The sequence below is a fragment of the Paroedura picta genome, chromosome 6 (genome assembly GCF_049243985.1).
Source record: "Paroedura picta isolate Pp20150507F chromosome 6, Ppicta_v3.0, whole genome shotgun sequence".
Taxonomy (NCBI): Eukaryota; Metazoa; Chordata; class Lepidosauria; order Squamata; family Gekkonidae; genus Paroedura; species Paroedura picta.
This window is the reverse complement of record NC_135374.1, coordinates 4,403,162-4,419,200: the sequence shown is the minus strand read 5'-3', so window position 1 is coordinate 4,419,200 and position 16,039 is coordinate 4,403,162. Positions and strand designations below refer to the sequence as shown.

Genomic DNA, 16,039 nt, shown 5'->3' with positions numbered 1-16,039 from the left:
TTAGAAGTCCACACTCCTAACCACTACACAAAACTGGCGGAGAATCATACAGAGATGCGGCAGGCCAGCTCATCTGCGGGCAATCTACTTCGGGTCTGAATCCTCCGAAATTTGGGGGGGAACGCTAATCAATAAGGTGGAAACACAAACCCCCGAGAATTCCCTCCCAGCTACCCCCTGCCTCCCTCTCTAGGCGTTGAGGCCGTTAATTCAGTGGAAGAGATTTGTTGGCGCTCCCCCCCCCCCCAATCTAAACTGCAGCTACAACACTTACAAGGATGCAAGCAAATTATCCAAGACAAGCGTTCAGGTAGGCACCGTTCACGCCAGGAAAGCAACCCACGAAGACAAAGAGAGGCCCGGAACATCGCCATGGCAACCCCGGCTTCGGGATATGAAGGGCGCGATGCCTTTCGAAAGAAAACTTCATCGTGCAACACAAAGACTGTTGCGTAAGATCTGCCCTGCCGGGTCAGGCCAACTGGCTCACTGGAGCGACCCACGCGTGGGACCCAGAGGTGTGTGGCCTTCAGCTATCCCCCCTCCACAAGAAAACCCTGAACCACCCCCCAAATGTCACTTTTGTGGGCAAAGAGAGGAGGAGAGAAGTTGGGCCTCAAAGACAGGATTCCCCCTCAATCCAGCATTCTTTCGATGGATAATTTATTTCATTATTGTTTTTGTCGTCAAATCCATTCTGACTTCCGGTGACCCTGTAGGGCAGGGGCGGCCAAACTGGGGCTCTCCCAACGGTCCACGGACTAGAATTATTTTAGCCCACGGATGTCTGGAGAGCCCCAGTTTGGCCACTGCTGCTGTATGGTTTCCGAGTCAAGAGAAGTTCAAAGGTGGTTTTGCCACTGCCTGCCCCTGGATCAGGACACCGGCATTCCTTTTGCAGTCGCCCAGCCAAATACCATAGAATCCTAGAATCCTAGAGTTGGAAGGGGCCATAGAGGCCATCTAGTCCAACCCCCTGCTCAACGCAGGATCAGCCCTAAGGCTGACTCTGCTTAGCTTCTGAGGTCGGCTGAGAGCGGGCGAGGCGTGGCTATCCGCGTGAGGGCTTGGAGGTAGGTATAAAATAGGGCAGACATAAAATAGAAAATACGGGGAACACACCCAAGTTCCAAAAGCAGGCTTCCGGAAACTCTCTCATCTGAGTGCCCAACCTCCCTCCCTCCATGAATCCCCCAAGCATGTGTGATTTTTCGAGATGCAGCTCTTTTCCTCCCCTCCCAGCCGCCCCACGCGGGGCCACTTACTTGTAACGATATTATGACCATGTCCCATTCGTCATCCCAGAGCTGGGCCACTGAACACATGGTGATCACCGTGGCTATAAAGGTCGTCACCAACCCAATCTGCAATGAGAGGAGGGGGTGGGGGAGGTTTTGTGTCATGTTTCTTAAAAAAACACACAAAAACATCCCCGTCCTGTAAGAGGCGAAGCATTCAAGACAGCATTGAGAATTAAGTTTTTTGGCTGAATTAGAACTCAGGACCAAAGGGGGGGCGGGAATAATGTATTGAAGCCATATGGACTCTTTCAGCCATCTCTTTATAACCCTCCAAGAAGCTCAGGGCAGAATGCACCGTAGGTGATTGGAAGCCACTTTGAGACTCCTTCCGGTATTAAAAAGACGGGTACCAAAAAACACACACACACACACACAATCCAGCTCTTCTTTGCTTTTCACCAGGGGAACCAGAAACCACGTGGAGTGTTTTAACGCAGAGGTCCCCAATGTTTTCGAGCTTGTGGGTACCTCTGGGATTCTACCATAGAATTCTGCCCCCAAACCAGAGTGTCGCCCCGGACGTCACTTGCGGGAAGATGCGGAAACATCACGTTTTTTCCAAGCTTCTTCCCTCCTCCTCCTCCCCACTCCCAATAAGTTCCCCCTCCCTCCACCCCCTGTGGGCTAATCTAACAGACCTGGCAGCGTTACCTGTGAGGCCAATTCGGATGACAGATGAAGCCAATTAGCTTAAGGCCACGGGGGACTTCACAGCCAGGCAGAGGGCTCGACTCCACGCTTTCCCCACTCTAGCCACTTAACCCCACTGATCTCTGTGAATGCTCAGAGATTCACTTATCAACGAGGGGGAACTAACCTTGTGGATCCAGTGTAGGTTCAACTGCTGCCCAACTGCTATGTGACACAGTGCTAAAATCTAGAAAGAAACGGACAAACAAAGAAGACATCAGAGGCTGGGAAGTCGAATTAGCCACAGAAGATGAAGAAGAAGAAGAGTTGGTTCTTATATGCACTAGACAATAGCCAATGATTCCTCTTATTCCCTTACAAAACTCTCTCCCCTTTCTCTTTGATTTCTCTTCCCAGGTTTCTTTTCTGCTGGTGCAGAAGTGACCCGATCCAGTTTTCATACATTCGCAAACGGTAACTGGGAATCCAGTCAAGCTCCACAAGCAACCTCTCTGGCCCCTGGTATAGCTCTGAACCCAAAATACCCTACTGCATTTTCACATGGTGGATGCCTGGACCCCTGTGGATAGAGACATGGCCAAAGGGGTCTTGACTCACAGCAAAAGAGCTCTTGAGACATGGCAGAAGGGCTCTGGAGAAAAGGCCAAGGGCTCCGGAGACATGGCCAAAGGGCTCTGGAGATGAAGCCAAAGGGCTCTTGAGTCTACTTTCCTCCAGTGCAAACAGCAGCAGAAATCCTGCACAAATCCTCCAACAAGCAGCACTAGGAAGAAGACACTGGCAGAGCTTTTGTTGCTGTTCAGACTGGGGAGGGGTCAAGGGGGGAATTAAAGAGCCACATGCCAAAGGGTAAGAATTTGCCAGAGCCGCAACTGTCTGAGACAGAGGCCCTTGTCTTGGGTTTACGTCACGTTGCAGCAAACAGAAAAGAGACCCTGTACCTGACCTTCCCTCTTTCCGCTTGCTGAAATCAGATCGCGGCCCTTGTTGAAAACCAGTTCCCGGCTTAAAAAACCTCTCGACAGCCCAACGAGAAAGACTGTCACGTGTCAGGAGAACGGAGAGCAGACGATTCTCCAGTATCAGGCACAGAATTGGGGGGTGAGGATGAGAAACGTTGTCTTTTCCTGCTCAACCTACCAACAAGGCCGTGATGTACGTGAAACCGGCAGCCGTCGTAACCAGTATCGGAATGGACCAGTCGCTCCAATATCCCATTCTATTATATAAAAACCTAGAAAGATAAAAGGACAGGAAGGCAGAGAATTAGATGCCGGCATTTGAACAGCAGGGGTAGTCAACCTGTGGTCCTCCAGATGTCCATGGACTACAATTCTAGCACAGGGGTAGTCAACCTGTGGACCTCCAGATGTCCATGGACTACAATTCTAGCACAGGGGTAGTCAACCTGTGGACCTCCAGATGTTCATGGACTACAATTCTAGCACAGGGGTAGTCAACCTGTGGTCCTCCAGATGTCTATGGACTACAATTCCCATGAGCCCCTGCCAGCAAATGCTGGCAGGGGCTCATGGGAATTGTAGTCCATGGACATCTGGAGGGCCACAGGTTGACTACCCCTGTGCTAGACCACGAGGCATAAGTGGACAGAGAGGCCTCCTTTCCATAAGGAAGAAGAGCAACACAGGAGTAGGATACTAATCCAAGACACAGGGTGGGGAGGAAATTTGGAGTAAGTGGTACACATTGGCAATGTCCTCAATAGCTTTCCCTTATGTAGAAATTCCCAGATGTCCCTGGTGAATGCCAAGCCCCGCCCGTCTCTAAGGAAAGTCAAGTTTTCCATTCCCAAAGGGGGCCGGGGCCAAACCTCAATGGTTGGACACAACAAGCTCAGCCCAAAGCTACTCAAAGAAAAACAGATCTCGCTAGCAAGAATTGCAAACAAATGAGGGGAAAAAATGCACTCGGCTAGAATTCTTCCACAAAGGTTTTCTCTTTGTTGGTGGCGTGATCTCACGATGGACTAATTCGCTAAAAAATCCAGCCCTGCTGGATCAGAAGAAGAAGAAGAGTTGGTTCTTATATGCCACTTTTCTCTACCCGAAGGAGTCTCCAAGTGGCTTCCATTCGCCTTCCCTTTCCTCTCCCCACATCAGACACCCTGTGAGGGAGGTGGGACTGAGAGAGCCCTGAGATTACTGCTCGTTCAGAGAGGTTTTCTCAGTGCTGTGGTGAGCCCAAGGTCAACCAGCAGGTTGCATGTGGGGGAGTGCACAATCAAACCCGGCATGCCAGAATAGAAGTCCGCACTCCTAGCCACAACACCAAACTGACCCTCAGAAGAGCCCTGCTGGGTCAGGCCAGGGAGGGTCCCTCCAGTCCAGCCTCCCGTCTCACCCAGGGGCCAGCCAGTTCCTCTGCAGGGCCAGCCACAGGTCAGGGAGGCCGAGGCCTTCCCCTGAGAAGACCCTCAGAAGAGCCCTGCTGGGTCAGGCCAGGGAGGGTCCCTCCAGTCCAGCCTCTGAGGACCCCTGAGGGTCCCTCTGAGGACCCCTGAGGGTCCCTCCAGTCCAGCCTCCGTCTCACCCAGGGGCCAGCCAGTTCCCCTGCAGGGCCAGCCACAGGGCAGAGAGGCCGAGGCCTTCCCCTGATGAGACCCTCAGAAGAGCCCTGCTGGGTCAGACCAAGGAGGGTCCCTCCAGTCCAGCCTCCCCCCTCACCCAGGGGCCAGCCAGTTCCTCTGCAGGGCCAGCCACAGGGCAGAGAGGCCGAGGCCTTCCCCTGATAAGGACCTCAGAAGAGCCCTGCTGGGTCAGGCCAGGGAGGGTCCCTCCAGTCCAGCCTCCCGTCTCACCCAGGGGCCAGCCAGTTCCTCTGCAGGGCCAGCCACAGGGCAGAGAGGCCGAGGCCTTCCCCTGAGAAGACCCTCAGAAGAGCCCTGCTGGGTCAGGCCAGGGAGGGTCCCTCCAGTCCAGACTCCCGTCTCACCTAGGGGCCGGCCAGTTCCTCTGCAGGGCCAGCAACAGGGCAGAGAGGCCGAGGCCTTCCCCTGATGAGGACCTCAGAAGAGCCCTGCTGGGTCAGGCCAGGGAGGGTCCCTCCAGTCCTGCCTCCCGTCTCACCCAGGGGCAAGCCAGTTCCTCTGCAGGGCCAGCCACAGGGCAGAGAGGCCGAGGCCTTCCCCTGAGAAGACCCTCAGAAGAGCCCTGCTGGGTCAGGCCAGGGAGGGTCCCTCCAGTCCAGCCTCCCGTCTCATCCAGGGGCCAGCCAGTTCCTCTGCAGGGCCAGCCGCAGGGCAGAGAGGCCGAGGCCTTCCCCTGAGAAGACCCTCAGAAGAGCCCTGCTGGGTCAGGCCAGGGAGGGTCCCTCCAGTCCAGCCTCCCGTCTCACCCAGGGGCCAGCCAGTTCCTCTGCAGGGCCAGCCACAGGGCAGGGAGGCCGAGGCCTTCCCCTGAGAAGACCCTCAGAAGAGCCCTGCAGGGTCAGGCCAGGGAGGGTCCCTCCAGTCCAGCCTCCCGTCTCACCCAGGGGCCAGCCAGTTCCTCTGCAGGGCCAGCAACAGGGCAGAGAGGCCGAGGCCTTCCCCTGATAAGGACCTCAGAAGAGCCCTGCTGGGTCATGGCTTAGTCATGTGGCGGCTCGCCCTTATGGTGCAACGTCTGGTTTTATGCCATTTATTTTGTGCTTCATCCAGACCCTCTCTCCCCCCTGTCTTCGGCTCTCCTTAGTACGGCTGAGCCAGGCTAGAAGGCAGCCCCTGACCCAGAGGCCTCCGTCCTAGAGATCCCCAGTCAGTTGAGTGCCGAGGCAGCACGGCGTTAAAAATAGCACAAATAGCACAAAACTCTCTCTCAAAATCACCGTGGAGGAAACGACAGCGCAGCAGAAGGCCGTAATTACTGCAAAGCTCCGCCCGGGAGAGGCAGGAAATGCCATTTCCGCCTCAGCCTGGGTGTTTAAGCCCATCGCAGGTGTGTTGGCTGATAACGCTCGCATGGGGAGGTGAAGGACCCGCTCAAGGAGCTCGTTGGGAGCAGAAATAGACAGCCTTGCTCAGCCTCCCATTTCAAGATCCTGCTTTTCTGCTTCTCTGGATTTTGCTAGAGTGGACCGTGCTGTCCTTTGTCCCCCGTCGCAGGAGTTGGCAAGAAATGGGCCTAAGGGTACCTGCTCCCCCTTCTTTGGTTAGCTCCTGTGTCAGGCATCGGCCCTCCCTACGGTCCCAAATGAGAGCCAGTCCATCTCTGCACGGTTAAATTTTTCATGATGCTTTTTGCAGATACCCCGCCGACCTGGGAACCGTGCTTGAAATCTCCTGCCCTGGAGTTGCAAGTCTGTTCTGGTTGGTAATTGAATTCTGGATCGGGCTTAAAGTTTTGGTGATCACCTTTGAGGCCATATGCTGTCTGGGCCCAATGTACCTGACAGAGTGCCTTTCTGCTCACACCCCCCAAAGAGCCTTACGCTCTAGCAATTCCAACCTCCTGGTGATCCCTGGCCCCAGGGAAGCCCGCTTGATCTCGACCAGGGCCAGAGCTTTCTCCATCCTGGCCCCCACCTGGTGGAACGAGCTCCCAGAGGAGATCAGGGCCCTGAGGGAACCCAAACAGTTCCGCAGGGCCTGCAAAAGGGAGCTCTTCCGCCACGCATTTGGTTGAGGTCGACCTGAACCACCACTTCCCCACTGCCCCCCTCAGCCTCCCTCCTCCGACCCCCATTGCAGGCTCACCCACCCACTGGGCCATCCGTAAGCATTGAGTTATTGTTCTCCCCAATCATATAAAAGCATCCCATAGCATTTCAACATTCCTAACATAAAAATCCTGATAAAATCATACCCTTACAAAACCTCTATAACAACAGTTAAAATGACAATAAAGTTAGCATTTAACAAATAAACAAACAATTAAGCTGGCGGTGTTGTTGTTAGTTGTGAAGTTGTGTCCGACCCATCGCGACCCCATGGACAATGATCCTCCAGGCCTTCCTGTCCTCTACCATTCCCCGGAGTCCATTTAAGTTTGCACCGACTGCTTCAGTGACTCCATCCAGCCACCTCATTCTTTGTCGTCCCCTTCTTCTTTTGCCCTCGATCGCTCCCAGCATTAGGCTCTTCTCCAGGGAATCCTTCCTTCTCATGAGGTGGCCAAAGTATTTGAGTTTCATCTTCAGGATCTGGCCTTCTAAGGAGCAGTCAGGGCTGATCTCCTCTAGGACTGACCGGTTTGTTCGCCTTGCAGTCCAAGGGACTCGCAAGAGTCTTCTCCAGCACCAGAGTTCAAAAGCCTCAATTCTTTTATGCTTCCTTATGGTTCAACTTGGTGGTAGTAAAATCGCCACTGGTAGGGTCATAGCACCACAGGTGGAAAAAGGAAAGGGGATAGATGTCCATCCAGGCCTGGTCTAACACCAGGCCCAGGCACAGGTGAGCAAAGGGCAAGCCTTCCCCTTCCCCTTCCCCTCCACACCACCACAGGCAGCTTGTGAGGCAGGTGGGGCTGAGAGAGCTCTAAGAAAACTGCTCTGTGAGAAAAGCTCTGAGAGAACTGGGACTGGCCCACAGCCACCCAGCAGGCTTCGTGTGAAAGAGGAGTGGGGAATCAAACCTGATTCTCCAGATCCGAGTCTGCCGCTCTTCACCACTACATCACCCTGCCTCTTGCAAAAGTTTATATTCCACAAAAACGGAGTCCAGTGGCACCTTTAAGACCGACAAAGATTTATTCAAGGCGTGAGCTTTCGAGTGCAAGCCCTCTTCCTCACACACAAGTTTACATTGGCAGAGTTGCAACCTCCTCCATCTTGGCCACCCGGTGACCTCCCTGCTAGGGCCTCAGCATGCCGTCCTCTGCCCCGTTCCATTGTCCCATTCCGTCGGCTTCCCCGTTTCGTGGCTTTGGCTGTTCTCCTTCCAGAATTGATCTTGCCGTTACATTTCTAGTCTCTGCTTTTCACGTTCCCCCTCTTGTCGTTTGATTTGGTCCCTACACGGCCGCACGACCCAGCAGCTTTCCCTGCTTAATCAACCTCTGCTTTAGTAGGGTGTAATAGGAAGCATAGGAGTCTATTTAAATGCAAATGTCACCTTTCCAGCCCCCAGCGGGGAGGGAGGGCTCTGTTTGCAGCGCTGAGGGTCTTGAAATTTGCTTGCTAATGCTTCTGTTCTCTCCCTGGGCTCTCTTGGGAACGTATGCGCACGTGGCTGGGATTCTTATTTGGGGTCAGAACGCTTTTTGCCATGAAGCCACGAATGCTTGGCAAACCCCGGGGGTCTGTAGCCCTAAGAGCAGAGGGACTTGCACGGGTGGGCCGTAGAGGTGTGCTCTGGTTTGGGTCTATTGGACCTGAAATAGTTCCATAATTCCGAGAAATCCAAGGTCTGAACACAGATATGGGATTCAGATCCAGGATTTTTTTGGAAATCCTGAATTTTTCCAGGTCCAATAGACCTGAGAAGAGAGGAAAGTGATTTAAAAAGCCAGCCTGTTCCTGAAATTAGCTTGGTTTCCCCTGCATTATCGCTCTGCCCTGTGGCTGGCCCTGCAGAGGAACTGGCTGGCCCCTGGGTGAGACGGGAGGCTGGACTGGAGGGACCCTCCCTGGCCTGACCCAGCAGGGCTCTTCTGAGGGTCTTCTCAGGGGAAGGCCTCGGCCTCTCTGCCCTGTGGCTGGCCCTGCAGAGGAACTGGCTGGCCCCTGGGTGGGATGGGAGGCTGGACTGGAGGGACCCTCCCTGGCCTGACCCAGCAGGGCTCTTCTGAGGGTCTTCTCAGGGGAAGGCCTCGGCCTCTCTGCCCTGTGGCTAGCCCTGCAGAGGAACTGGCTGGCCCCTGGGTGAGACGGGAGGTTGGACTAGAGGGACCCTCCCTGGTCTGACTCAGCAGGGCTCTTCTGAGGGTCTTCTCAGGGGAAGGCCTCGGCCTCTCTGCCCTGTGGCTGGCCCTGCAGAGGAACTGGCTGGCCCCTGGGTGAGACGGGAGGCTGGACTGGAGGGACCCTCCCTGGCCTGACCCAGCAGGGCTCTTCTGAGGGTCTTCTCAGGGGAAGGCCTCGGCCTCCCTGCCCTGTGGCTGGCCCTGCAGAGGAACTGGCTGGCCCCTGGGTGAGACGGGAGGCTGGACTGGAGGGACCCTCCCTGGCCTGACCCAGCAGGGCTCTTCTGAGGGTCTTCTCAGGGGAAGGCCTCGGCCTCTCTGCCCTGTGGCTGGCCCTGCAGAGGAACTGGCTGGCCCCTGGGTGAGACGGGAGGCTGGACTGGAGGGACCCTCCCTGGCCTGACCCAGCAGGGCTCTTCTGAGGGTCTTCTCAGGGGAAGGCCTCGGCCTCTCTGCCCTGTGGCTGGCCCTGCAGAGGAACTGGCTGGCCCCTGGGTGAGACGGGAGGCTGGACTGGAGGGACCCTCCCTGGCCTGACCCAGCAGGGCTCTTCTGAGGGTCTTCTCAGGGGAAGGCCTCGGCCTCTCTGTCATGTGGCTGGCCCTGCAGAGGAACTGGCTGGCCCCTGGGTGAGACGGGAGGCTGGACTGGAGGGACCCTCCCTGGCCTGACCCAGCAGGGCTCTTCTGAGGGTCTTCTCAGGGGAAGGCCTCGGCCTCTCTGCCCTGTGGCTGGCCCTGCAGTGGAACTGACTGGCCCCTGGGTGAGACGGGAGGCTGGACTGGAGGGACCCTCCCTGGCCTGACCCAGCAGGGCTCTTCTGAGGGTCTTCTCAGGGGAAGGCCTCGGCCTCTCTGCCCTGTGGCTAGCCCTGCAGAGGAACTGGCTGGCCCCTGGGTGAGACGGGAGGTTGGACTAGAGGGACCCTCCCTGGTCTGACTCAGCAGGGCTCTTCTGAGGGTCTTCTCAGGGGAAGGCCTCGGCCTCTCTGCCCTGTGGCTGGCCCTGCAGAGGAACTGGCTGGCCCCTGGGTGAGACGGGAGGCTGGACTGGAGGGACCCTCCCTGGCCTGACCCAGCAGGGCTCTTCTGAGGGTCTTCTCAGGGGAAGGCCTCGGCCTCTCTGCCCTGTGGCTGGCCCTGCAGGGGAACTGGCTGGCCCCTGGGTGAGACGGGAGGCTGGACTGGAGGGACCCTCCCTGGCCTGACCCAGCTGGGCTCTTCTGAGGTTCCATTGAGGCCTGGAAGTTTTGGCCCAGCAAATACAGTTCTCCTTTCCTCCATGCAGGGCAGCTGGCAAGCACTGATCGAATCAAACATCAGGCGAGCTGACAGCCAATGAACTTCTCTCCCCAAAGGCCTCCCTTGTGCCAAATCTGTTCCCCGGAGAGTCGGCCTGGGGAACAGGGCCTGCCTCCTGTCAGCCTCTGCCAGGGAAAGACAGTTTGCCTCCTTAATCGGTTGCAGCATCTGCCTCTCACACAGCGGCCTACGAGGGCACTCTGCCTGCAAGCTCACTGGCCCTTTGGCAACTTCGGATGCACCAGTTTGGGGAGGGAAGCCACGGCACCCGCAACCCTCTCCATCAGAATCCAAGCACAGAAGGGAACAGCCGGATGGACGTGGCGTTTCTGAAGCAACCTTTAGGAAGCGCACCAACAGAACATATGCGGACAGTGGCTCAGAGGTTAAACTTTTGCTTGGAATCCCGAAGGTCTCCAGTTCAATCCCTGGCATCCCCAGTTAAAAGGACCAGGCAGGAGGGGATGCAAAAAACCACATTTTCGGAAAGGGGGAAGGGAGCAAAGCATGACGGGAGTGCAGAAATCGATGTCACGGAATCACAGAAACATAGAGTCGGAAGGGACCTCCAGGGTCATCTAGTCCAACCCCCTGCACAATGCAGGAACTCACAGCTACCTGCCCACCCACAGGGACCCCCAATTTCATGCTCAAGTGATTCCCCACCCCCACCAACAAACGACTTCCATCCTGGGGAATGAGGGGAGGAAAGTCCAAACGCGGAAAGGCTGGAGTCGACTCGCAGCCTCCAAGGGGTATCCAAAGCGAGGCGAAAACAAGGGATGCCTCCCAATGCGGAAACGGTCAGAGGCGGAAAAGCCCAAGACAGAACCCGGATCTCCCCCACGGGGTGGGAAGCCCCGCCGTTCACACCCCTTCTCCTGCTACTCACCAGTTGATTTCATCGTAGTCATTGTGCACTTCCCACCAGAAATAAAACCACACGAGAGTCAGGAGGAAGGTGAAGGTGAGGATTAAGAACCAGAGGCGCTCCCACTGCGGAGACAAGAGGGGAGGGGAAACGTTGTTAGGGTTTTTTTTCCCTTTTCCAAAGATCAAGGTGAGATAGCAGAGGTGTCATTCCGGGAGGTGGTGCAGGATTTCTGAATGGGGGAGGGGGCTCGCACCTACCATCTAGAGCAGTATGGAACCGTAGCATCATTGAGGCGGGAGGGTCACCTAGAGGCCATCTAGTCCAACCCCCTGCTCAATGCAGGGTCGGCCCAGAGAAGAGAATCATGGTAACTGTAGTTCATGGGCATCTGGAGAACCATAGTTTTGCGTACCCCTGGCCTAGAGCAACTATGAGAAGTGTTTGTCCTGCCGCTGCTGGAAGGCTGACAAAGAGGGGGAGCTCACCACCTCCCTAGGCAGTCCGTTCCACTGTTGGACTAGCCATGCTGACAAAAAAATCCCTCCTAAAATCCACCAGGTACCTTTCTACCTGTACATACAACCCATAGAATCCTAGAGTTGGAAGGGACCTCCTGGGTCATCTAGTCCAACCCCCTGCACTAGGCAGGACACTCACAACCCTCTCACTCCTCCACTGTCACCTGCCACCCCCTTGAGCCTTCACAGAATCAGCCTCTCTGTCAGATAGCTCTCCAGCCTCTGCTTAAAAATCTCCAAAGATGGAGAACCCTCCCGAGGAAGCCTGTTCCACTGAGAAACCGCTCTAGATGTCAGGAACTTCTTCCGGAGGTTTAGATGGAATTTCTTTTGCATTAATTTCATCCCATTGGTTCTGGTCCATTCCATGATTGCAAAGTCCTCTTGTCTGCTGCCAAACATAACCGCTCTCTGCCCTCCTCCAAGGGACAGCCTTTCAAAGACTTCAAGAGAGCCATCCTGTCCCCCTCAACCTCCTCTACAGCTCATTGCACCTTTCCTCCAGAGAAGTATGTGTGGTTCCCCTGAATTCTGCCCTGATGCACAACAGCCCTGTGAGGTAGGTTAACCTGAGCAGAGGTGACTGGCCTTGTGCCACCCAAAAATGAGTTCCATCGGCTGAACTGCCTGGAATTCACATCACTGAACTCTGCATATTGCCAAATCCCATCTACGTGGAAAACAAGAACCCGAGCCTGCCCTTCTCCTTGACATTCTAGGTTTCTACATGCAGGGAAGCTGTTTGGTCCAGAGGAGCATTGTGTGATATTCCGGCATATTCCAAACACCGATTACGGCCACGGCGAGAACCGAGCTCTCCCACGGAATGACGCTTGGCGAGGAACAAACACAAACCGAGACGGCAGCGTTTAAGTGCCTGACAAAGGATTTAGCTGAATAAACACCGAGGCCGTAATTATGGCACGGAGGAAACAAAATGTGCCAGGCGCTTCCACGTCAGCCGAAAAGGAGCGGACGGTCAGGGCTGCAAGGTGACTCCGGAGAGGAGCTGCAGGAGAGGGGAAGGGGGGACGAGAGCCGTTCTGACAGCGGCCCCAAAGATGACAAGCGCTGGCCCGCAGGGGAAGTCAGGATGGGAGCCCTTTACGGACCACGAGGTGAGATCCTGGGGGCAGGGGACGGGACCAAGTCCAAATCAAGCTGCCTTAGCCTGAATCCGACCCTCAGTCTGTCACGGTCAGTACTGTCTACTCTGTCCGGTACCCGCTTTCCAGGGTCTCGGGCGGAGGTCTTCCCCATCCCCTCCTGCCTGGTCACTCTTAACATGCCGGGGATTGAACCTGTGACCTTCTGAGTGCCAAGCAGAAGCCCTGAGCCATGGACCCTCCCTGAACACACATGAAGCTGCCTTATACGAGTCAGACCACTGGAAGGTTGGTACTGTCTACTCCTTTTAACTAGAGATGCCGGGGATTGAACCTGGGACCTTCTGAGTGCCAAGCTGAGGCTCTTCCACTGAGTGGTGAAGGTCCCTCGCATCACTACTGCCCAGTCCTTTTAACTGGAGATGCCAGGGATTGAACCAGGGACCTTCATCACTACTGCCCAGTCCTTTTAACTGGAGATGCTGCTGGGGATTGAACCTGGGACCTTCTGCCTGCCAAGCAGAGGCTCTGCCACTGAGCCATGACCCCTCCCCATGGCTCTCCACAGTCTCAGGCAGAAATCTTCCCCCTCCCATCCTGCCTGGTCCTTTGAGCTGGAGATGCCCGGGATTGAACCTGGAACCTTTTGCATGCTGAGAAGATGCCCTACCAACTGAGCTACCAGTCCTTTTCAGTGGCTCTCCAGGGTCCCAGGAGGAAGTCCTTCCCATCCCCTCCTGCCTGGTCCTTTTAACTGGAGATGCCGGGGACTGAACCTGGGACTTTCTGTGTGCCAAGCAGAGGCTCCGCCACTGAGCCATGCCCCTGCTACATGCCTCTCCAAAGTCTTTCACATCACCACTACCTGGACCTTTAGAAACGGCAGGGATTGAATCTGGGACCTTCTGCCTGCCCAACAGACACTCTGAGCCACTGAGCCACAGAACCTCTCCAAACAGCCACACAATTTCAGAGCAACGTTACCCGTGATTTATTACTTATTTATTGTATGGCATTTGTGTCTGTAGCCAGGAGATCTCAGGGCTGTCCGGCAAGGTGGTTTATTGCCTGCCTCCACATCATGGCCCCCTGTGTTCCTTGCAGGAGCTCCCGCCTGAATCCTTGGAAGTCTCCCATCCCAATGGATGCTTTAGGATGCTTAGGGCTGATCCTGCGTTGAGCAGGGGGTTGGACTAGATGGCCTGCGTGGCCCCTTCCAACTCTATGATTCTATGATTCAATGATAGACAGGGTGAGTCCTGTTCGCTTCTGATCTCTGATGGGATGGGCTCACCTGGCCTACCCAGGTAAGGCACCAGGTTGCACCAAGGACTCTTGATCTAACACCCTTGAAGAGAAAGAGCTGTGAGCCACATCCCCAAAAGAGGACAGAGCAAGGAAGGGGTTCTCAGGAGACGCCGGGAGTATTTCGCATCTCTGCACAAGCATCCCCGTTTAACTTTCCACGCGGTGGGGGTGGGGACGATGCGCACCGTCTCATCCATCTTCCCGCAAGATGGAACCGCTTGTGGGCTGACGGCTCAGAAGCGAAGACAAATACCTGCCCATCCCATCAGTATTTTAGACCAAGAACCAAAGGAATAACAAAATTGGATGTCTCCATCTCTGGGAAGCAACGGCAGGAAGGGGGGGGGGCGTTAGAAAAAGCCGACGCAGCTAATGCAAGGCCTGATCTATGTGCCTCGGGGGTGTAGATATTACAGGGCCGAGCTGAGGATTTATGCCGTGCAATTTGCTATCCGGGAACCGTACATCTCCGGCTGATAGCCCAGTGACGGCTTTATGGCTTCATAAAATTTGCCGGCGAGGTGCAGTCCCGAGTCGCCTGATCCTGGAAGCGGCAGAGTCCCCTGCCCCGTCCCGGTTTCCTTTGTTTACGGGGATTGTTCGGCCGCCCCTTTCGATAAGGCCTGCGGGACGGAGAAGTGGGATCCCAGATGGTTTGCAATCCGGCAGTCAGGCAAGAGAGCAAGCTGGACTGTCAGAGAATCCTCACTCCCCTCAAAGCAGACTTAGGGAGCTTAGGGGGTGCTTCAGGCCTGTAGGAGGCAAGCAAATTCTGGCTCCCTCCAACCAGAGGACTAAGAGCAGAGAGGGAGAGGGCGTAGGAAGGATGGACGGTGAGCCGGAGGGCAGGAAGGGCTGTGCCGGTGCTTGGCTCTCCTGGCTCTTTCTTCCATGCCCCAGGGTCAAGCCGATTGCCACCTGGGGGTCGCACGGGATTTGCTGCTGCAGGAAGTGGCGGAGGCTACAAGCACCGCCGTCTTCAAGAGGTACATTTGGAGCAGAGGTCCATCCATGCACAGATGGGAGACTCTGTTTGGTGCTTGGGCGGGGGGCACATTGGGAGGGCTTCTAGAGTTCTGGCCCTGCTGGTGGTCCTCTTGATAGCCTCTGGGTTTTGGCCACTGCATGACACAGAGTGTTGGACTGCGTGGGCCGTTTGCCTGATCCAACATGGATTAGCTATGTTCTTCTGTCTCAGGCAGTGGTGCGCTGTCTTCTTGGGGGGGGGGGCACAGAGGGAGGGCTTCTGGAGTCCTGGCCCCCCCTGATGGAGCTCCTGATGGCCCCTGTGAGACACAGAATGATAGACTTGATGGGCCACAGGCCTGATCCAACATGGCCTCTCTTAAGAGTGGCATAGTGCAGGGGGTTGGACTAGATGACCCATGAGGTCCCTTCAAACTCTTATTATTCTATGATTTTTAAGGATGAACTTTCATCCCGGCCAGATTGTCCCAGGGATCCTGGAGGGATTTTGCCTTCTTCTGGGCATAGAGCAGGTAGTCAGTGGGGGAGTGGAGTGTGCCTGGGGGTGGGGGGGGGGAAGTGGTTGTGAATTTCCTGCTTCAAGCAAGGGGCTGGACTAGATGACCTTTCCAGCTCTATGTTTCTGTGTCTCTTGCCTTTCACGGGGTTGCCAGCTCTGTATTGGGAAAACGCCTGGAGATTTTGCCTAAGGGGAGGTTGGAAGATTTATTGCAAAGGTCTGCAGTCAGAGGCTGCACTCTTTCCAAGTTTACGAGCCTGTTTCTCGCTGTCATGTGCTCACCCACATGTGGGCTGCAACACAAAAGGCAGTTTAATTTTCCGCCATCGATCGCCTGACCTTCCTGGCATTTCAATCCATCTACCTTCCAACCTCCCCTCCTGCAACTCCAGGGCTCAGAAGGACTGGAACGGTCCTTCCTTTCAAGCTGGAGCACGGACGGTTCGTTTTGAGACCGCGGCCATCTGTGTCTGCCCTGCAGCAGAAAAGCTGGACTCAAACCCATTAGGGCAGAGCTGGCCAAACGGTGTCTCTCCAGATGTCCGTGGACTACAATTACCATGAGCCCCTGCCAGCTGGCAGGGGCTCATGGTAATTGTAGTCCACGGACATCTGGAGAGCTACCGTTTGGCCACGCCGGCCTTCGGGCCTTGGA

At 55.6% G+C, this 16,039-nt stretch overlaps 1 protein-coding gene across 4 annotated transcripts in view; it reads right to left on the bottom strand.

Annotated features, from left to right (window-relative positions):
• Positions 1–16,039, bottom strand: part of GDPD5 (glycerophosphodiester phosphodiesterase domain containing 5) — a 119,212-nt gene that overhangs the window by 32,020 nt on the left and 71,153 nt on the right. For all 4 annotated transcript variants that reach the window (XM_077341237.1, XM_077341236.1, XM_077341239.1 and 1 more), the window contains exons 3-6: positions 10,985–11,088; positions 3,093–3,186; positions 2,119–2,178; positions 1,266–1,364 (exon numbers count right to left, since the gene is read on the bottom strand). In XM_077341237.1, the coding sequence (XP_077197352.1) occupies positions 1,266–1,364; positions 2,119–2,178; positions 3,093–3,186; positions 10,985–11,088 (357 nt within the window). The remainder of the gene's footprint in view (positions 1–1,265; positions 1,365–2,118; positions 2,179–3,092; positions 3,187–10,984; positions 11,089–16,039) is intronic.